Genomic DNA, 21969 nt, shown 5'->3' on the forward strand with positions numbered 1-21969 from the left:
ATGAGGTGAGGATAAGTATTAACAAATGTGTGCAAACTTTGCTATATATCCAACATCACCCAATCATTGTTCAATTTGTATGATCTCTCCACCATGTATTTAATTAGCTAGCTACGTACGTGTTTTTGGTTCCAAAAAGTTTTATTTTTTTCTCAAAAGTATGTTATCATATGAGTTCAAATCTCATGAATGATATTGTTGATTGATAAATAAAATATGGAAAATATGCTATATAGACCATTTTTTTTTTATCATGTTTTGTAAACCACATGATATGATGGTTGATGATTGAATTCCTTATATTTAACCATCAACCGTCATATCATGTGGGCTAAAAAATATGATTCAAGTAATGAAATAGCACACTTCTTCTTAGTTTCCTACATCTGTTAAGCTGGTTGTTGAGTCAGTCGTTAACTGGTAACGTGGCACCTATATAAACAATGATTGGGTGCCACGTGTCATTAAGGGCTCACATGGAAATTAAAAAAAATTAAAAAATGAACAAATATGCGGCCGTTTCTGGGGACGAGGGTGAATGCCATATACAGTGCATCACCTCTTCCTTTCCTCTCGTTTGCAGCATCTCCCCCTGCGTTAACCAGCTCACACACACGTCCCAATAAAACCTGATCGCAAACTTCCTTCAAAACCCACTCGCAACTCACAGTTCTCTTCCTGTCTACAACATCTCTCTCGCCGTCGTTCGCTGTTCATGTGAAATTGGGTACTAGGCAGAATATCCTGCAAATAAAAATTTAACTTTACACATTAGACTAGTCAAATGAGTTAGTCAACTAGTTATAAGTTAGTTAGTGATATAAAGTGCAGTTGCAAGAACAAATCCTAATTGACCAATATGTTCAACTATTCAGAGTTTGCCCAGATTAGTTACAACAATAATTCCTAAATTTGAACATGTTTACATATCGATTAATTATGCAAATAGCAATGACAAAGCAATTGTGAATTAAATTATGCTGGATTGACTAGTCAAGCTCACAAATCAACTAAGTACAGATTTGTCAGTTAATTAAATGCAAACCTACAAATCAAACTTGGTTCACTACAAGTTATCATAGTCAACAACAATTCGGTTCATTGCTTATAATATGTAGTGTAGTCTCTAGCACATATCAAATAACAATTCATAGGATGCATGAAGCATGTGCAAGTAAATAAAATATGTGGACAAGTTTAAGAGACAAAGAATGCAAGACATCTTTGGCCGGAGAAACCCACCTCTGGGTTAAAAATTGGGGGACTTACCACTTGGTCCAATCCATAAGTGTAAACAAGATTCTTACACAGCACCACACAAAGCTCAATTCCTAGACCTAGTCTATAAAGTAGTTTTACCTTTGTGCAACATTGCCTTACACGAGACAGATTCCTTCAGTCTTCATGAAGTGGCAGCTTCTCCTGAGCTCTTCACCTTATGGCACTGAAAAAGGTGTTGTCTCTAGTCTTCACAAGATGACAACTCCTCCTGAACTCTTCACCTTATGACACTGAGACCACCACCCACAACTGCACATGATATGGAAATGATGATAGTGTGCAATCTAGATTCAATGACTAGTCAATTTCTTCTGTCAAACAGTTGAAAGAAGAAATTGACAAGAATCCGAAAATGGGGTCAGTTTAAATATTTGAAACTTGAAGAACTTGACCACCAAATTAAAACAAAACCATGAAGACAATCTAATATGCAGTAATTGGGTGTTTGATGCATGAACATGGTTTTGTGGCTAGGGTTTCAATGAAGAACACAATAGGTAGCTCAAAACTAAATCAACTCTTTTCTAAAAATGTAAAACTCATAACCAAAACAAATGAGCATATAAAACGAATTTAAGCAAGCAACTTCAAAGATAGATGTAGAAATATTTGATGAAGAACATTACCCATAAAATATGCTTAATACTCCTATGGTGCGTTTGTTGCATCGGACTATCTCAGACTGGACTAACTTCAGGGACTAAATTAGACTGGCTTAGACTAGACTAAGCTGGAATAATTTAGTGAAGTGTTTGGTGCAGCGTCGGACTAAGAAGCAGGACTACAATATTATATTATTTTTATATTAAATTAATATATATAATTAATATTTTACTATTACTTTATCTTTTTCCTTTTTTTTTTAGAATCCTATTCTTCTTACTTCTACAATCTCTGTAACCATTTTTCACCCTACCTCTCCATCCCGTCAAACCTCTCTTCATTCTCCCTCTACCTCTTTTCCCGTCAAACCCCACCTCCGCTTCTCATGAATCACAAAACATAAGGACCAAATTTTACAAGTTTCTCACAGATCACAAAATTCAAATACCAAATTTCATAAGTTTCTCAGCTTATTCCCCACCATCGACGAAAACCCCAATTGGTACTTAGGCATTTGGTATGCTTTCGGTCCCGACTTGCGTCTGGGTCGTGTACGAATGCGGAGATTGATGGCGAGCTTCTGGTGATGGTCGTCTGGTGATTGCAACCATGACGATTTTGCTGAGAAAGAGAGTGAATTGAACGAAGAAGAAAGGAAGGGAATCAGTGGATTGTTTTTCAGTTTTTGTTTGAGGTCTGGGTTTTGGTTTTTGGGTGGGATAATGAAGGCCCAAGGGAGTGGGCGAAGGTGCAAATCAGAAGGGAGAGGGGGAAGGAGAAGGGTGACGACGAGGGATCATCGGAGGGGGAGAGAACGGGACTAGCAGTCCACTTGAAATCGAGGGGTCTCCTTAAGAACGTTTAGCGAAACGTTCAGTCGAGCCGAGTCCTCTTTAATCCCATTAAACCTAATCCTTGTCCAGACCAAACAAGGAACTACAGTCTAGTCTAATCCAGTTCCCCCTAATCCGGTCAAACAAACGCCCCCTAGGAGATTTGAGATGAAGATGAAAAATAAAGCTTTCAAAAAATTTCCAATCTCAAACCCCCAAAAACCAAATGGACCCTAGATTGGTTTTTATAAAGAGGGTTGAGTTTCAGATAAGAAATGGGACAAGAAAAGCCACATGTCATGTGCAAAAGCAATCTGGAAAGATCTAGGGTTGAAAACGTATTTTTGGGAAAAAGCTGTCATATGGCCCATGTGGGCTATCTTAAAAGTGTGTGCCCAACTCATGTGAAAGCAGTGAGAAGTTTTGACATGATAGAACCACTAGACATAATGTATTGGAAATAATGGCATGAAATGCATATGAATGAATAAACTTTTGACGAGAGAAGTTAAGCTCTTGAGATGATATTTCCAGCAGCCATATCCCAAAGTAGCATTTTAACCATAAATCTAACTAGAGCATGATGGTACAATTTATAACATTTGACAAGGGAAGCCAAACAATAATCTAGACTTCACATCTTGTCTCCTCTTCCAATTTTGTCAAGACCTGCTGCACTGGCCTAAGAGTTGGCATGTTTGCCAACAAATTCCCCTGCGAATTCACCGCCACTTATTTCACCCCCTCCAACACCCAGAACTCCTGCTCCATCAACAACTCCAACGTCCTCACCGACTCCGTCGTCAAGATTCTTGAAACTTGGCTTAACACCCTTTTCAAATCCCCCTGCCCTGCCTCCGATTCCAAACTCTGACCGCCCGAAATCAAGTCCTTTCGCGACAACTCGATCCAAGAAATGCCCAAAAATAGGAATAAAATTTGTGGGGAACAAAATTTTGGGGATTAGGGTTGGGTGTAGGTTGATGTAGGGAGAGAGAAGGGAAATGAGGTGAAGATGGTAGAGGAGAGGGAGGAGATGGGTCGGGGAGGTGAAAAGGGAGGGGGAGGGATCATAAATCAGCATCAAGAAGATGAAGAGAAAAGTTTTTTTTTTTTAATTTTTAAATTTTAAATATCCACGTGGGCCCAAATTGACACGTGATGCTCAATCATTGTCAAGCACCGCGTCATCAGTTAACAAAGATTTTGACAGAAAACTTAACAGATGTATGAAAATGTCTCAGAATTATGACTTTATATACCAAACTAGGACAAAAAAAATTTCATGTACCAAATGTTGAAAATTACAAAAATTTAGAGTAGTAAATTGACAGTAACACTAAAATATGATAACAAACCATCCATCCATCCAAATGAGGATCCCTTCCGAATCCTCTTTGTGAGGATCCTAGGGATCCTCCAATCACGTCCGTTCATCGTACATCGTGCGACCAATTTTCATTAGGTATTGTTTATATTCAATTTTAAATAAAAAAAGTTTATAATGATTTCTGACTACAAGATATACAATAAACGGACGTAATTAAAGAATCTCTGAAATTCTCACAAAAATGATCCGGAAAGGATGCTCATTCCATCCATCCATCTAAAGTCTAAAGTGAAGTGGAGTAGCTAAGATAGATACGATGATGTGACCTCAAGTAGTTCACATGCCCCCACACTGTGTACCAACTTGTGTGATCAACTTAAAATATATATGGTTGTCAAGCTTAACGATAAGGGCAGGAATATATCCAAGTCACCCAACAGCAAATGTTGGCCCTCCATCCCCAAACCCTACCCTACACTTTCCCCAGCCCTACCCTATACATTTGTACACACTTTGCGTTCTCTCATCCTCTCTTTCTCATCTCTCGTCCCAACGATTCACATGGAACGAGTTCGTTACGAGTTTTACGTTATATGATATTACATTATTTGTTTGAAATATTCGTGTACTAGCAATCCGTTGTACGTAAATTGTTTTATTTTACGAGAGAGCAGCTCAGCAGCATGCGAAACAGAAGAGGGTGAATTGGACTGGGAGATGGGGAATCTGTTCAGAGGTATGACTGTCCATTAGCACGCTCTTTCTTTGATTCTCCATTTCCAGCCTTTTTTCTTCATTTTCCAATGGCACGTTCTTTTTAATTATTCACTTTCTTATCCCGCACAACTTTAACTTTGGGATATTTGTCAATCTTAAGAATTTAAAGAAAAATTTTGGGACATTTTTTCACTAAAGAGTAAAAAGGTGAATGATAAGAATAGTGAAAGTAAATTTTAGCAGTAAACCATCACTTGGAAAATGCAATTTCCATTCCATGGGTTTCATCAAATTAACCTATATATCCCATCCTGGAAATTTTTTTCAATATACCAGTAATATAGCTCGGCGCACAAATTGTAACAAAATAATTGGTTCAAAGTTTTTTTTTAAGCATCCAGTGTATTCCGATACACAAAAAATTTCTCCATTGACATTGTCTGAGTTAAATGGGCAAGAGTGAAGGAGTTGTCCAACAGTCAAGATTTAGTCAATTCAAATTTTGCTACAAAACCCTACGACATTATGAATACATGTCATTAATGTGGTTATTAGATCGTTAAAATGAAACAAAATCTCGTATTCTCTTCTTTTTTAATCATTGGAAAATGGAAGATTTAAATCATTTCAACATTAAAAAGAAAAATATATTAGCTGAGTCTACTAAACGAACTTATTTTGTTGGTCATGATTTGAGAAAGTTCTTGTCGAACCTAATCGATTTGGGCCCACCCTGTAGTCGCACATATGAATAGCATTAGTATGCACTCTACAAAGATAGGTGCAAAATATCGACGCTGGAATAATCTATCACTTTCTACGTCAATTTTGTATATTCTTAAAAATATGTAATTTTATCTTTCTAATTATCTATTGAACATAAATAAGACTTATTTTTTATCCATGCTCCTGAATTCCATTTCAATCTTACTTTACAAAAGCCTCGCATCGAAATCTACAAAGAAACGATCCAATTGATCAAGATGCACAACGAGGATCGCATCCATACAATTTTACACTTCTCGACAAATATAATCTGTTTCGGTATTCTAAGTGGTTATTCTATTCTAGGTAATGAATAACTTGTTATTCTTAACTCTTGGTTTCAAGAATTCCTATACAACTTAAGCGACACAATAAAAGCTTTTTCTATTCTTTTATTAACTGATTTATCCTCTAAAATTAAATTAAGCCACTTTCCCCCTAAAACTTAGTTTTTGCATCACTTTGCCACATTCTCCTGTTCCGTCACAACGTCTGTTATGTCCACTAACATGACATGATTAAGTCCCATCTATTTATAATTACAATTGACCACAGCAAGTAGCCTAACGTTAAGGGCGCAGACTTCAGATTCTCAAAAAGACAAAGAAAATATGGAAGGTTCTAGATTCGATGCTCCGAGATAGTAAGTTTGCTTGACTGTGGTCTGGAGGCAGGGTGGAATTCCTCAAAGCCTCTCCAAACCCAAAAATGGTAGATGACCGTAGTTTGCCATATTTATAATTACATTGCCATGTGTGCAAAAATAATATTAAAAAGTACTCTGATGTTTTGGGCCTAAAATACTTTTGTGAAGTGGTTTTATTTTGGGTTGTTTGATTGAGTTTAGTACAAGTAATTGTTTGTGTTCAAAACTGGGAAGAATGCTGGAGCCTGAGTTCTGTGCATGTCGGATGCTATCGCCCTTTCGCCGCGAAAGCGAGGATGAGGAACTTTCAATTCCACCCAGGCACTCCAAGGTCATTGTACTGGAAACAAGGAAACAATAAAACAAAGTCTGGTTTGGTGGCTCTTTACGATCCTATGAAACTTTGGTTTCTTGATTCAAATTTTCAAATGGGTTTAACAGAGAACGAATTTTTCTGGAAGTTGTTAGAAAGAAGTTTGATTTCGGTGAGTGGGTGGGTCGTTTGGATCATGGCAAGTTTAGGTAAGGAGGTGCGGAGGTGAAGGGGAAGAAGGAAGGAGGATTTTGATTTTATTTTTATTTTTTTCTTTTAGTTTCAAAATATTAAATATTTTCAATATTATTTTGTACACTTCAAATCTCAACAGAGATAAGTGGGTCCAAGTCATGCCACATCATTAAGTTTGTTTGAACGATGAAAAAATTGAGTTTTAAGAGCAAAGTGGCATAATTTTAATTTCATGGATAAAGTGAGACTGAAATAAAATTATAAGGGATGTGATAAAAAATAAGCTTATAAATAACTACAAATTTAGGGGAAAAAAAAAACTACAAATTTGAATTGCGTAACATTATTTTATTTTTTTTATGCAATTATATTGTACTTTAAGGTAGATTTGTGTCACCTATACAATATACTATTCATAATCATTATCAAACTCATCATTCATAATCGAACTCAATATCTATTTAGTTAGAATAGAGAGTCAAGTAGATTAAAAAGGGGGTGGTAAAAATACACTCTTTAAAGATCGACTTTACAAAAACCAACCAATTCAATTTCGTTTGATTTGTTTAATTTTCATTCATTGGATAACTGTTAAGTGACTGTACGATTTATATTTAATTAATTGTTTGTAATGAGTATTAATAAAGCTCATATATGATTTGAATCATTATGGCAGTGTTATACAATGATAACGAGAAAAGAAGAAGTTGAAGTAAAACGTCTAAGAGAAATGCTAATGAGACTCTCTCAAAATTGGAACTCTCCATAAATTTCTACCACTTCATGTTGTTGGCACAATGTTTATAATATTGTCATCAGAATTGACATTAAATTATGAAGTTACAGATAGTCCCACTTTGAGATAGTACACTTAGGATTTCTCAAAGCTCCAATAAAAAGTTGCTACAATTGCTTGAAATGAAAAATTGAGGAAATTGTAGCAATGATCCTTTAACTTTAACTGAATTGGAGTAATGATCCATCGACTAAAAATATGTGATCATTGGTCCCTTGACTCATCAAAACGTGCAGTTATAGTCATTTTCGTCCACTCTGTTAGAGCTTCCTTCAAAACGAGTCGTGCGCCACACATGTGAGGCTGAATCAAGGGGCAAATATGAAAGACCAAATGAGAAAAACTATAGCAACTGTCTTTCAACTTTAACCTAATTAATGCAATGATCCCTCATCTCTAGTCTAATTGTAGAAATAGCTCTTCCAATATGACTCATTTTAATTGAATTTTGATGGAATTAACGAAAAGAACTATAGTTGCACGTTTTGATGAGTTAAGAAATTAATAGTTGTGAATTTTTAGTTGATGAATTATTACTTTAATTAAGTTGAAATAAAAAGACTTTTTCTATAATTTCTCGTAAAAATGAAGTAGAAATTTTTTTATTTCCAAGGAGATGTCGAATAATAAAATGCAAGTGGGTTTTGTCACTGGAGGAAGAGGGGAGGGAGGAAGGAAGCAGGAAGGTAGTCGACCCAGACAGGACAGAAAAGATAGGTCCCAAGAAGGCCGGCGAATCCTGGTCAAACACCCACATCATTCCAAATCTAAAATTCCGGGAACGGCACCAAATAAAGTATAACAATAAAATCCAAGAAAATAATATAAAATACTATGAAATCCTAGCTAGGTACTTTTGAATAGGGTTTAGGCCGTAGGGGTGTTGGCGTTGGTAGGTGGGTGGAGATCCAAAGTGCCGAGACAAAAACCAGCCTCTGATCTGAGCCCAAAAAAGATTCCGAGCAGGCCTATGACCGCCTTCAACGTCCTCTGCGCCGCCCTGCCGTGGGAGGCGAGCTATGATGAGTTTTTATGAGACGTGACTGCCTAACTAAAGAGACGTGCAAACCAAAACCTCTCCTCCTCCTCCTTCACGCTACCACTTTCTTTCTCCCTAGTCTTCTCTACCACTGACTCCATAATTCCATATGCAAGCCCTCTGGACTAGAATTACAATTTAGGCTCTCGTTTCTTAGGCTTCTTGCTTGCACCATTTGGTTGTTAGAATTTTGTTATCGCACAAAAGTGTGACTAATACATTTTTATTTTTTGCCTAAAAAAAAGTTTAATGGGAGATTGGCTTATGCATGACATCTAACTGTTAGCTGATGTTATCGGTATGGATTTACGTAAGAATTTACAAATCTCATACAAGCGAGAATTGCTGACAACATGAATTAAACTTTGCTTGAGAATTAGACACAAACATGCTCTTACCAACTGAACTAACCCTCTTGACAAGTGTGACTAATACTTTGGTTGCCCTACATGTTAAAACTTTTTTCACTTGATCCCAAATTAACATCTAAACTTTGTCACTTAGTACTACGGTATAATGATATTTCTCTTTACTTATAAGTGAGTGATTTTATATTTGATTCTCACCAAAGGTGAATTTGAACCACATTATTACTAGTCAATTATGAGGCTAAGCCCACCCTTTATCCTTTAGTGTAAATAATATTGTTTGTTCAAAAAAAAAAAAATTTAAGGAGGGTGTATCCAATTAAGATTTTGATGAATTTTGAAAGAATTCATAAATCTAGGTGTATTCAATTCAAATTTTAAATGAATTTGTTAAATTCTAGTGGTATTCAATCTTGATTTTTGAAGAGTATCAAAATCTGATGGTATTCAATCTTGAGTTTTTAAAAATGTTGCAAAATATGGATGTATTCAAAATTCAATGAATTTGTAGGAATTTATGAGTTGAAGGATTTTGGTGGATTCTAGAGCGGAAAATATCAATACCAAAAGCCCTCACAAATCATGCCTCTACCCCTAACACTATGTTTGGATGAAGAAATTTAAGATTACTAAGGAATTTTAAAATGACAGAAATTGAATTGAAGGGATTTTATTTTCTAGAATTTGTGAAATTTTTTGTTTGGTTAACTTAAAAGAACAATAGAATTGATATGAATTTTGTTATTTTTAAGCTCTCAATCATAGAAATTAGGAAATGATACTTATTTACATGAAATTAAAACTTGGGAATTGGAGGTCCCAAATTCCAAGTTTTTTTCCACACAAAAATTCTAAATTCCTATGTTTATGAATTCAAACAAGCGAATTGGTGTATGTCAAATTACAGATACAGATTCTGTCTTTTATCCAAATTCTAAGTTTATTTCCCTCATCCAAACATGGTGTAAGATTTCATCGTGATTCCTCAATCTACAAAATATGAACAGATCTGGATATGAACGAACTCTTCTTCTAAGCAAACATGTAAAGGTAACATGCAAAGAAATCTACAAACTTCTTTTTCAATTTTTTTTGTCTTCTCTATATGGCCAAATCTTTATCTCGTTTCTCTTCAAGGAAGACAACTTGTAATCAACAATGTTCTTGTCTTCTCCTTATGGCCAATTTTGTTTATTATTTGTTTTAGAGAACCTTAAATCTTGATTCAACTCGATCGAATTCTAAGCATCAATTTCCTTGCTTGATCCTTTTTTTATTTGTTCAATTTCCTTGCCTAATTGGTATCTCATAATCACCCAATGTACGTTGTACTTGCCAACACCACTCCCTTTCATCATCACCGTAGAAATCTTCCTTTCGTTTCTACTTTTCTTTTGGCATCCTCGTTGTGACCTTTACATCTTTTGTAAATATTATAAAAGCTCCATTAATATTCATTAAACTCCATAAAAAAAATTCGTATAAAATTCCTTTTAAATCCATGTGAAGTCTATCTGAATCCATTAAAATTCATGTGGAGTTTATATGAATCTATTAAAATTCATAGACTCCCTGCAACTCTATAAGAATTCATCAAATTCTTAATTGAATACATCCCCTAAATAAACTTTTATAATGTGTCAAATTATGGCAAAAAACAGGTTGAGGGATTAAGAGTTACAACTTCAGAAGATGAAAAGCCTCGATTACCTCACATTTAAGAGAAAAACACTTCATAAATGAAGGCTAGAATGAATTAGAAGCATTGCTTAATAGTTTTTTTTTTTTTTTTTCCATGTTGAAGCCTCCCACCAAAAAAAAAGAGAATTGTACCATTTTTGATCCGTTGGGGTCCCCGTGTAAACCGGAGTCTAAATAATATGGTTTTTAATTTCAGTTTAGCTTCTAATAAAGCATAAAGTGCCCATTTAAGACGTGCCTAACCTCAACCTCTTGCCTAATTTCATGTTACATGCGGTATCTTCAATTGTTTAAGGCCTTAAAATCCTCTAATTATACGAAATCTTAGATGTCACATGTGGGTCTCCACCGACCCATTAAAACACTGCCATAAAACTAATTAAATCCCCAACATTAACATCGCACATTATAAAAGCCTAAAAAAACAAAAAGGAGCTGGCGCCTCTTTTGAATATTTGGCATCATTTCCCAAATTCCGCAAATAATATATATATATATAGCACTTTTAATGAAAATTAGATTAATTAAAAGCCCAAAAAGAAAATGAAAAATAATGCATGGATAAGCTCAACATGTTGATTCTAGCAGCACCAGTCCGCACAGCCTATTGGCAAGTCCTACGTACATCCGACACGCGTGATCTTCACGCACCACAGTCACAGTCAGAAATAGTCTTACACTAACGAAGATGGTCGGTTTGATGGATTAAACGACACCATCTAAAACTCTAACGACATAGCTAACATCTGGGATCAGAATATCAGAATCTGCCTCGTATTTACATACAACAAAACACGATGAATCAAACGACGCCTTCAAAACGGGTTCCCCCAATTGGGATTCAGGCGCTTCGGTCGGTGCGGTTCTTACTTTGACTATGATGGCCATAATGGCCGTGCTGGCCGCGGTTGTGGCCGGAAACGGTGCCGTTTCCTTCTTTCTTCTGCGGGACCGAACCGGAAAATAGCTGCCCGAACCCGAAAACCGACCCGGACTTTGAAGAACCGCGGAGAGAGCAAACCGGAACGTTGAGAACCGGAGTCACTCTGACGTTGGCCGAGTAGGACCGCTCCATTCCTCTGTGCTTCAACCTGGGCCCACCGTTGAAGCTGCTTGGACTACTCGAGCTACGCTCCAAGCTCTGGAAGATTATTTTCCCCGACGAGTTCATTCTCGGCGAGTCCACTGATACTCCTCTGCTCGCCACTGTACCCGATTCCTCCGTAGCCCTCCGCATCGGGCTCCGTCCCACCCTCGCCTGATCCGCCGCCGATCTCTGCTTCGTCGCCTCCCGAGGCTTCACCGTCCGTACCCGCGCTTGTCTCGGGTTGGTCCGGTGGATAGAAATGGTCGGGTTCGGGTTTGGCTTGTCCGAATCGAGCGAGAGCCTTGGAAGGTCCTCGTGCTCGTGGCCGGAAGACGAGGAGGAGAGCGAGAGGCGCGACGAAATCGAGACCGATTCGTAGTCCAAGTCTCTAAGCAACGGCAAGCTCAGGGAAGCGTCGGAGGCGGAGGGGGAGGAGGACAGAGATTTCGAGCTCCGGTGAAGGAAATGCTTCAGAGATTTAGGCGCGCTTGTGCTTACAGTCGCTGCCGTTTTGTGGCTCTCGCTCTTCGAGTTACCGTTGGTGGTGGTGGCGGTGCTGCTCTGGTAGAGCTTCTTTAGGCCTAAGAGCTCCCTCCACCGACTCGTACACCTCGGGGCCTTGGGAGAGAACAGGTACGGGTCCGCACCGATTATTTCGGTTCTCCGGCGGTACTGGGGCGTGTCCGGCGATCTGATCTCCGTCGAAGTCGGATCGTTGACCGTAGCTTTGACCGAGGAGAACTGAAGCGGCATGAGCTTCCCGCCTGAAAAGAGCTCGTCGGCGGGAAGCATCGCCACCGGATCTTCCAACCGGAACTCAAACTCGGCGCAGGAGACCTCCGGATCTGGACCGTCCGGCTGGTTCTTCGCCGGAGACGAGGCTTTGGCCCCGGCTCCCAGCTTCGAAGCGTTGTCTTCGTTGGGAAACTCGTGGCTGAAGGAGATTCTAGGACTCAGCCATCCGTACGACGGGAAAGTCGCTGGAGGGAACTTCTCCGGCGACACCCCGATGTTGTTGACGCAAGCGGAGGCCATCTCAAAAACGACAATGCAGTTGTGCGTTTGGGGTCGGAATCACATTGCCGGGGAAAATGGGTTGTGGTGGGAGGAGAGATCTAGGGAGGTGTGAGTTGGCGGTTTAGGGTTTGGGAGTTACAAGTGAGATAAGGGGAGAGTTGCTCGGTGTCCTTGAATACGGAGCATGCAAAAGATGTGTGCTTATATATATATAGCACAAGTGGAAACGCTCCATTTTATTTGAGGCCACGTCGCTCTCTATCATTTCATCTTTTGCTGTACCTGTCTTGTTTTTTGGTGTTTTTCCTTCATCTCTAATTAAATGATCAAATCTTGCTCCATTTTTGTGCTTTTGCTTTTTAGTGGTTGTTAATTTATTTGGAGTAGGATTCTCTTCTCTTCTGTTATCATCTCCTCCTCTCACTCTTCTTTTTATTTTATTCTCTATATAAAAATTTCAAAACAAGATGTAAACGTAGCGTAATCGCAACAATATAAATAGAAGAGGATGAAAGAAGAGAGAAAAAGGAGAGAGAATCATACTTCCAATTTATTGAAGTTAAAGAGGAGAGATTTAGTCATAGATTTGCTTTTGGAGTGAGATGTAACCAATTTTTATTTCAATTTGGTCAAAATTGGTGGTGAACTATTGGTATTTATCTCTTCCGAATCTAGAGAAAGCAATTTGAGAAGGGTATTTTATATGTGATCACGATCAAGCAAATTTACAATCTACAAAGTATCGAACTCAGAGCCTCTCATTATTTTCTTTAAAAAGCTGTTATTTGTACTTTTTCACTATGCCACTAGACTCACCCAACTTGGGTTGGCGTCAGGGTAACATCACAAGTATTTATACGCTTATAGCAATTGAGTAAATATATGACTTACACTTAAGAGAGTAATTGGCGGTCACCATTTTTAAGTGCCATTTCACCTCACTATTGTAGAGCACACCAAACAAAGAGATCATGTTTTTAGGGGTTGGACACACTTAGGGCTGGTTTGGTATTGTTGTGCTTTGAAAAAAAACTGCTTCTGCTGTATTGTGAGAATAAGCAGCTGTGAAATAAAGCAACAGAGTGTTTGGTAAACTTTTTTGTAAAAGTGCTTTTGAAAAAAAAAAAGTAGTATTATAGTGTTTGGTAAACTTTTATGTAAAACAGATGTGAAAAAAAATCGGTTTTTCAAAGTTGGGTTTTGCAGCTTCTTGTTTTTGGCTTCTTTTCACCCAAAACTGTGAAAAAAAGCTGAAACTGAATGTTTACCAAACACAAAAATAGCTCCCAACTTTTTTTTATACCAATTTTTTTTAGAATTATCTCAGTACCAAATCAGGTCTTAAACCTTCGAGCACAGCAATTGCACCTCTATTTGGGCTCGGACGAACTTAAACCCATTTACAAATTTGCTTTCCATGTGAGGCATTTCTGATAACGCTTTTGTCACTTTATGCCCTATAAACTACTTGGAAAAAGAATTTGACCAACTGGCGCATTAGTCATGGTATAAAAGATATTTTAGAGGTCCATAAAATGTCATTTATTGGCCAGGGCCGTAAGGCTATATGAGATCCTAACAACGTCACGACATACTCAATTATCTATTAATCTAACCATGTTAGGATTTTTAACCATTGTTGTAGCTCACCATATGTACTAATGCTCAACCACACGGTTAAATTGAGTTTAGTTTGTTTAGCACTTCATTATTGCTCTCAAGCTTAGTAAACGTAATTTTTATTGCCAAGTCGTTTAGATTATGAATGACGAATTGCTTTTGAGAGGAGCCATGCACCAAGTACGTAGCGTGTTTTGACAAACTTCCTAATCGACGAAACATGTACATTTACACCTAAACGCCTATTTAATAATTATTTATTTTTAAATTTTAGTTTTCACTTTTAATTCATCATTTTCCCTAGATATTTTCACACTGTAACTGAAGTGAAAACCAAAAATAAAATACAAAATGTTTAAGCAAAAAGCCCTACAAAAATGAATCTTTTTCCAGTTTAATTAGCTATTCAGATACTGGTAGAGGAGTCTGGATTTTCGTTGGATCCTCTTTATGAAGATTTCGGAAATCTGTAAATCATGTTCGTTCATCGTATATCGTATAATTAAAAATAATTTTAAATATTTTTATTTAAAAATAAATATAAATAGTATTTGATAAAAATTGAAAGAATAGGATTTATGGATCCCATGATCCTCAACAAAAGATCCGGAGGGGATCCTGTTGGCTGATAGAGGGAGAGAGAGTCGAGTCCGCTTTGGACGTTGAGGAGAATGTCCAGCAATGGCCGCAAGTACTCGTGCGAAACCGCGAGCCAGACCCTGGAATGGATCAACGCCATCGTCGACTTCGTAAGACCCTACACTTTCCTAACCAACGCCCACGTCGTCAATTTCTTCAAGGTTCGTTCTTCTAAATCTCCCTATGCCTCCTCCTCAGTCCCCTCAATAATCTGTTTGGATGCTGAGAAAATACCAGACCGGAAAATCAAAATTCATATCCCCGGATAAAAAGTATATTGCTTTTCAGGACCGGCTGTGGGAAGCTGTCGACGAGGAATGGATGGATTGCTTGCGCAAAGAAGCAGTGGAGAATCTCCTGCAGATTCCTTGTGGAGTGGTCCAGGTACTCTTTTTCTTGCTTTCTGTGTGGATTGAATTGAATCGTTGGCCATTGTTTGTAGCTTGATGCGGATTATTTGTGTTTGTGCTTGTGTTGTTAGGATCATTGGCCTGCTTCGCTTAAGAATTTTATTGTTACTTTGAGCTCTCTTGTGCTTCCTCGACAACAAGCAGACTTGCAGACGGTATGCATTCATTTCTCAGTTTCGGTTTTGCATTCGCATTCAAATTTGAAGTTCGATAATCAGATGTTGTGGTAAGAAAACCTGAAAAATTCAACATCTCATAATAACAATCATGTGAAAATGTGGGATAGGAAGTCATGGATTAAGATGATGACAAACTAATAAACTGTTGCGGTATAGTCGAAATAAAACTGAATCACCGGAATAATTGAAAATCAGAAGAGCAAATTTGTATCAGTACAAGATACTATTTCCTTATGGTACTTTCATCTCTGTGATTGCAGGTATTAGCTAGCATGGACATGACTTCGCTCAATAGCGTTCTCTCCACAGGCATGAATGCAAAGAAAAAACATGAAGTAAGTTGTTGACTTGTTTAAAGAATTGGATAGCGATGACTCTGTTGGTTTGACTGTCTTCCTGTTGTGAAACATTGGGGGTCAGAGAGATGTGTCTGTATGGTCTTTGATTTCTAGATGGGAGTTTCTGATTCCAAACTTCCTTTTAGCATATTTGAACTATGAATGCATATCGTTATTCTATTAAAAACATGATCTTGTATCTGCAGGTAGAAGTCCTTTCTGCGGTTGTTAATTCGATTGCTAGCAGTGTCAGGGCTAATGCAATAATTGATGTTGGCTCTGGTCAGGTAGTCCTGCAATCTTCTGTCTGCATTCATTGGTCCACAGTATCTGCTCTTTTGTCTATTGTTTTGTTTGATTCACATTCACTTTCTTTCACTTATAACCAAATTGCTAAATCATTTCCTTTTGCCTAGATTAAAATTGCATTATTCAGAAAATAATGGAAGGCAATGACTTTTCGTTTCTTTTCTTTTTTCTCTTGTAGTATGATGGTAGCAATTAGTCTTAAAGATTACTTTTTTTCAGTTTTCCATTCTCTTAAAAACTACTTTTTCAGGGATATCTTGCACAAGTACTTTCCTTTCACTACCAACATGCAGTATTTGCAATTGATGCATGTTCTCATCATGGAAGGGTTACTGATGCACGTGCAGAACAAATCAAGAAGTATTATGCTTCTCAAATCCGTAAATCTGTGTACGTTTCCTTCTTGTTTTGTTTTGTTGTTGCAGTAGTTCCTTCTTGAACATTATTTAATGTTTTCACTTGCGATTTTGTTAATTTTATCAGTTGACCTAAAATTTCCATCTCAAACCTCAGAGAGAAATGAATAAGGCATATTATTTTGTTGGAATTACCCATTTCTCAGCTCCATTTCCCATATGTAGACTATTTTTCTTTGAAAAGCCTAAGGTAGACATTTTTAGTTTGGAAGGCCTAAGTCAGATATTTATTTCTTTTGAAAAGCCTAAGTTAGACTTATTGATTACTTGCTGTTGTTTTTTTTTTGCGTTATTGTCGCACATCCTATGATCTAATTAGCACATTTAAGCAATTTCATTGCTGACTTGGATTGAGTAATTATTTTTGAGTCACTTTTTGCACACACTGGACTTATAGTTTACTTTTGTTCTGGGGTTAGATCAGGAAACAGGAGTTTGACTGTGCCTAAGACAATCACATGCAATGTGATGTCTATTGACACGTTGAAAGCTTTGGCTGACATACCACTGGATAAAGATAATGTCTCTTCATTACAAACTTCCTGCAAGGGAGACAGCGGAACTTCACTGGTTCTTGCTGGCCTTCATGCTTGCGGAGATCTTTCAGTAACAATGCTCAAGTGAGTTCTTCAGTGTGCTTTACACTTTATATTTCTATCTTTCAGAAATGAGGTTCCTTCCATATAATCTTGAGGATAGAGTGATTTATACCCATAAACCCCGATAGAAGTTCCTTATGATTGATTGAATTCTCTAGCCTGTATAAGTCTTTTATGTATTCCACCAATAAGAAGAGTTGCGAGTCGGGTCATATTGGTGATGTAGTGGTGATGTATATGAAGCAGTGTCCAAGTTGCTTTCATACCATACAAGAATTTGATTTAAGTGAAAAAATGAATAGCTGATAAGATTAAAGGGGGATAAAAAATGGTTGCGTACAATGGTTTCATAACCAGGTTATCCATGGTATTTGATATTTCATAAGTCTCAATCAGTTCTATATTACAATTGGGCCTTTACTCATCTTTTCTCTGTTTGTCAAATAACTCTATTGCATTAATAGATTCTTTGATGCAGTCTGCATATTTTAAATGGGTGCCATCCTTATCCTTCATTGACTGCAAATATTTTTTTACCATCAGTTAACCGTCTTCCCAGATTTTAATTATACTAAGTTTGATTGGCACTTGCTTGGGGTTCTACATGATCCATAAATTGGTCTTACTGTTTTCAGTAGTCTATAGAGCCAACAAAAGAATGTATTTGTTTGGTTATATGTATTTTACAGCGTCATATGTTTTTATCTGTCAGTATTTTTATGAAAGTGATGCTTAACTTTATGAATCAGGACCTTTATGGAGTGCAAAGAAGTTAAAGCAGTTGTTAGCGTTGGCTGCTGTTACAACCTATTATCTGAAGACGGTTCCAACCATGTGGGTTCTCAATGTGGTTTTCCAATGAGTCATGGTGTTAAATCTGCTGGTTTGTCACTTGGAAAAAGTTCGCGTGACCTTGCATGTCAGGTAAGTCTTGCTTCTCTCGAAGGAGAAAAGTACAGGAAATAGAAAAGTAAGAGGATAAAACGAGTTTTAAAAGTTTTTCTTATGGTTAAAAACATGCAGAGAATGACTAATTGTCAAGGGGGCATCAGGTTATCTGAGGGTTCTTAGAAAATCTAGAAAGTTTACCCAAGAGGATATGCAAGTTTATTCTTCAATTAATAAATGGTATAGATCTAAAGTCCGTGGGAGTCTGGGACTGATGACAACAAAGTGGGGTGAGGTTAACTAGAAGGATTGTAGATCATTCTGTATGCTGGGGAGAGGAGTTAAGTTAATTTTTTCCGAGGATATTTATTCTAGAGTGCTTTATCTTGTGTTCTTGCTTTACTTTCCTAGAGTGCGGAGAGGTGGAGATGCTTGGAAAATGATGCTGGCGTCCATAACTTTGAGCTGCATGCTTTCCGTGCTGCTTTTCAGATGGTATGCATTACTTACACCATTGCAGTTAGCCAGCAATTTAAGTTTTTTAAATGCATGGACATGTGTAAAATTTATTTCAATCATTCCTATGCTGCTTTCATCTCTCTCTGATTCTGAGTTCCGCCCAACCTCCTTGTTTGATGTTACCCTTAAAGTCCTGCATGGTATAAATAACATACTCTTGACTTCTGCAGGTTCTCAGCGTATATTATCCCAAAGTGATGACTACAAGTCCATCAATTGGGCGTCAAGGAAAGGCTTTGCGTCGCCGACAGCAGAGGGTCACCCCAGACTCCTCGTTGCATCACAAAGAAAGCACATTTTCATCCTTGTCCCAAATAAACTCTGATATGAAAGGAAGCTGGTCTCACATAAAACCCACAGTACAAGAAGCAGGTAACAAAACATTATTGTAATCTGAATGGAACTTTCTATTCTACTTAATTATTATTGTTTCGCTGCAGCAATCTTTTGAACTAATTAGAGTGAAACACATAACTAGATAAACATATGACACAGATGGCAGTTTTGACACGGTGTTAGAGACAACGACCATAACTAACGAAAATTCCTTCAACAAGGCCACCCAATGTGGGAAGAGCAAGTTCATTGGCAAGTATCCACTTTTCCAGAAATATTGCTTATCTGGTTTATCTCGCCTTGGTCTTGAGCCTCTGAAGGAAATGGATGTTCATGGAATATGGAAGGACGTTGAATCATCTGCTGTATGTTTACTTTCACCCATATAATACGCTGTACTCATACTTAGCTTGCTTATTCACATCCCATATAACATATCACCTAAACTGCTTTCTCCAACTAGTTTTTGAGTCTCTGTTTCCGAACCAATGTGACATCCCTTCTGTTTATAAAGTTAAACAGATGCAGATGCAATTATTTTGTATTTTATATGGATGATGCAAGAATCAAGATTAATGTAGCTTTTATTTTTTCTGATGACGTAAAATTAGGATAGCTCTGATGCAGATGTTACTGGGGCTTCTGATTAAATGTGGAGGGCTAGTCTCCAAGAGAGCCAGTTAATATTGTCTTAGCAGGGTCGGAAGGGCTTTCGGCTGTTAGGTTGTATAGCAATAGGAAGGACCAATTGGCTTTAGGATAAGTTGTAGTTGTGGGAAGGAGAATCATATTTTAAGCTGCAGAATTTCTGTCCACATCATTGTATAGGGATGGAAATTTTATGGAGATTTTGTTCTATGCCTCTGTTAGGTTAGTATTCAAAATGATGAAATAAAATAATGTTGGTTCTTATCATTGAAGATTCAAAAGAAAGTGAAATTTTGGGAGAAATGTGCATAAAATAAATTACATATGCCAAGTCCTGTATTTTGTTGTTTGGATTAAGTGTATAGTAATTAGTAAATGCCATCTGAATAATTTATTATGTTGACACATTGCAGGACTGCGTAGTTGAAATTTGCATTAGGTTCGCTCATCCTGCTAATTTCTTTGCTGGTTCCTCTTTAGTTGGTGAAAGAATATATAAGTTTACCATATGCGTTATACTTGCTGACCAATTATTTGTATGAACAGGAACTTATTGGACCTTATTGGTCTCTTCGAGCTGCTTTCGGCCCTCTTTTAGAAACTTTCCTTTTGCTTGATAGATTGTTGTTCCTCCAAGAGCAAGGGAGTTCAATTGAAGCAGAAATGCAACCAATTTTTAATCCTGCATTGTCCCCAAGGAATGTGGCCATTATTGCTAAAAAGTCGACGACACAGATGTGACTGTGGCATGAAATACGGTAAGTCATCAAACATCAAGTCTTTTTCAATCCGTCCTCCCCCGCCGCTGTGGCTCTGTGTGCGCATCATGCATGTTTGCGTCAAGAATGCCATATTGTACCTGTTAAAAGTAGTCAAAAACTGATAGCTTCTTGTGAATGTAGTTCTCCATATCTCATACGGATATTTGGTTTAAATACACAAAAGAGAGGCTTTCAGTGCCACAGATTGTGTTTATGAATCTGAACCTTTCATGTGCTGAGCCAGATGTCATTAAGAGCCCAGTGGTGAACGACGCTGGTGAAGCCGTGGGTTTGATCATTACTGGTTCTACAGACAATCTTCTAAGTTTGTTTTCAGGAGGAGATCCAGATCCGACAACTTATGCAACGCAGTTGCAAGAACGTGTCGATGCATCATCAGTACTGAAATTATTGCCAAGGCAGAAGATGTGTTGAAATGTGCAGTCTCGGGAGAAGAACTCAAGGACTTGCTTGTACTGGATGGATGTAATCAAATTGATTAAATGAGTTAAAACTTTGATCTAATAGATGTATTAAGCCCATTACACAAAATTGAAGAAAAACTAAACTCCCAAATCCTAATTAATCTCAATTTAAACTTGATCTTTTCTTGGTAGTGTTCTATTGCCACCTAACTCCAGTTTGTATCCCTTTTAGAAGTATTTGATCAAATCACGTTTTGTCGCAGAGGATGCTTTAGAGCCATCTCCATTACTACGAGGTCCGGGCCTTTTTGGAGCTGGCGGGCACGGTACATCTTCTGGTCGCGTCAGTTTGGTTCCTTTACCTGTTGGGGTTGTTGAGTTTGCTCCTGACATCTCGGATCACCGAAATCTGCTAAAACGTACGTACACTACTCCAACAAACAAACACAAGACGTATTGCAAACGTTCAAACTCAAGTAAATCAAAGGTGTGTGATTGTTGAGAATACTAAAGGCATGTATTTATACTGCGTTGTAGGTTTGTTTCGTTTCCCAAAACCAAAGGAAATCCTAACTATAACAGGAATATAGCTTAATCATAGAGAGAAGGGGAGAGAAAAGTTTTAAGATGTATAATACCTAAAGGGCAATGAAAAAACCAAGCAAAGAAATAAAAAAAAAAAAAAACTTTATTCATTAATTCAAGAGACTAACCAAGGTCACAATAATCCGTTACCGCCATTTTTTTCTTTAATCCTAAGTTAATTTCGAAAAAAAAATGTTAAATAATTTGGGAAAAAAATTGAATATGTTCAAAAAACACAGAGAGTAATTTCACCCTGTAATTGCATATGCCCAAATATTCAAAACTTAACCCTGGTATTGTCTCCTTAGTCCATACCCAAACATGGCTCCTCCTCCACGGCCTAGTGTATCAACGTTTACACAAATTTTCTACTTTTTCATCAGTAATTCAAACAATCGCTGTGGGAGTGGACTAGTGGTTGGGTACGAATTTTATGACACGTTATGGGTTCGATTGGTGAATCACACGATGATGGTTAGAGGGAGACTATGCTTCTGTGAGTCTTTCTAGCTCGTGCTGGTGAATCACACTATGGTAGCCTTTGTGAGTTTTTCCGATCCCCGAAAGAATGGACTGTCATGTCAAAGTCATCAGCTACTCCCCTTT

The 21969-nt window shown here is 37.6% G+C and overlaps 2 protein-coding genes and 1 long non-coding RNA gene across 9 annotated transcripts; 1 reads left to right on the forward strand and 2 right to left on the reverse strand.

The window, feature by feature from the left end:
* Positions 1-224: 224 nt before the first annotated feature.
* Positions 225-3986, reverse strand: LOC125470556. The gene is made up of 3 exons (XR_007252850.1): positions 1908-3986; positions 1360-1530; positions 225-744 (listed from the first exon to the last, which is right to left on the reverse strand). It is a non-coding gene; the product is annotated as an uncharacterized LOC125470556 (long non-coding RNA).
* A 7141-nt stretch (positions 3987-11127) lies between these two features.
* Positions 11128-12999, reverse strand: LOC103929238. The gene has a single exon (XM_048569668.1). It carries the CDS (start codon positions 12707-12709, stop codon positions 11429-11431), a length of 1281 nt encoding a protein of 426 aa, XP_048425625.1. The 5' UTR covers positions 12710-12999; the 3' UTR covers positions 11128-11428.
* Positions 13000-14903: 1904 nt separating this feature from the next.
* LOC103951974 (methyltransferase-like protein 25B) lies at positions 14904-21335 on the forward strand. Of its 7 annotated transcripts, none has more exons than XM_009363482.3 (13): positions 14907-15111; positions 15239-15334; positions 15432-15515; positions 15800-15874; positions 16084-16164; positions 16437-16576; positions 17022-17222; positions 17951-18125; positions 18501-18584; positions 18779-18980; positions 19104-19309; positions 20139-20350; positions 21042-21335. In XM_009363482.3, exons 1-12 carry the CDS (start codon positions 14983-14985, stop codon positions 20331-20333), a joined length of 1668 nt encoding a protein of 555 aa, XP_009361757.2. In that variant the 5' UTR covers positions 14907-14982; the 3' UTR covers positions 20334-20350; positions 21042-21335. The 7 variants fall into 7 exon arrangements, with proteins under 7 accessions (XP_018504121.2, XP_048425801.1, XP_009361757.2 ...); XM_009363478.3 differs by lacking the exon at positions 21042-21335 and adding an exon at positions 20495-20956; XM_009363477.3 differs by lacking the exon at positions 21042-21335 and adding an exon at positions 20598-20956.
* Positions 21336-21969: the final 634 nt, after the last annotated feature.

The sequence above is a fragment of a genome, unplaced genomic scaffold (genome assembly GCF_019419815.1).
Source record: "Pyrus x bretschneideri cultivar Hongxiangsu unplaced genomic scaffold, Pyrus_bretschneideri_v1 Contig50, whole genome shotgun sequence".
NCBI classification, from domain to species: Eukaryota; Viridiplantae; Streptophyta; class Magnoliopsida; order Rosales; family Rosaceae; genus Pyrus; species Pyrus x bretschneideri.

Coding starts and splice junctions, on each gene's coding strand:
- LOC103951974 (XM_009363482.3), top strand. CDS start 14,983: ATGTCCAGCAATGGCCGCAAGTACTCGTGCGAAACCGCGAGCCAGACC. Junction 17,223..17,950: donor CTTTCAGTAACAATGCTCAA/GTGAGTTCTTCA, acceptor TTTATGAATCAG/GACCTTTATGGAGTGCAAAG. Junction 18,126..18,500: donor CGCGTGACCTTGCATGTCAG/GTAAGTCTTGCT, acceptor TTACTTTCCTAG/AGTGCGGAGAGGTGGAGATG.
- LOC103929238 (XM_048569668.1), bottom strand. CDS start 12,709: ATGGCCTCCGCTTGCGTCAACAACATCGGGGTGTCGCCGGAGAAGTTC.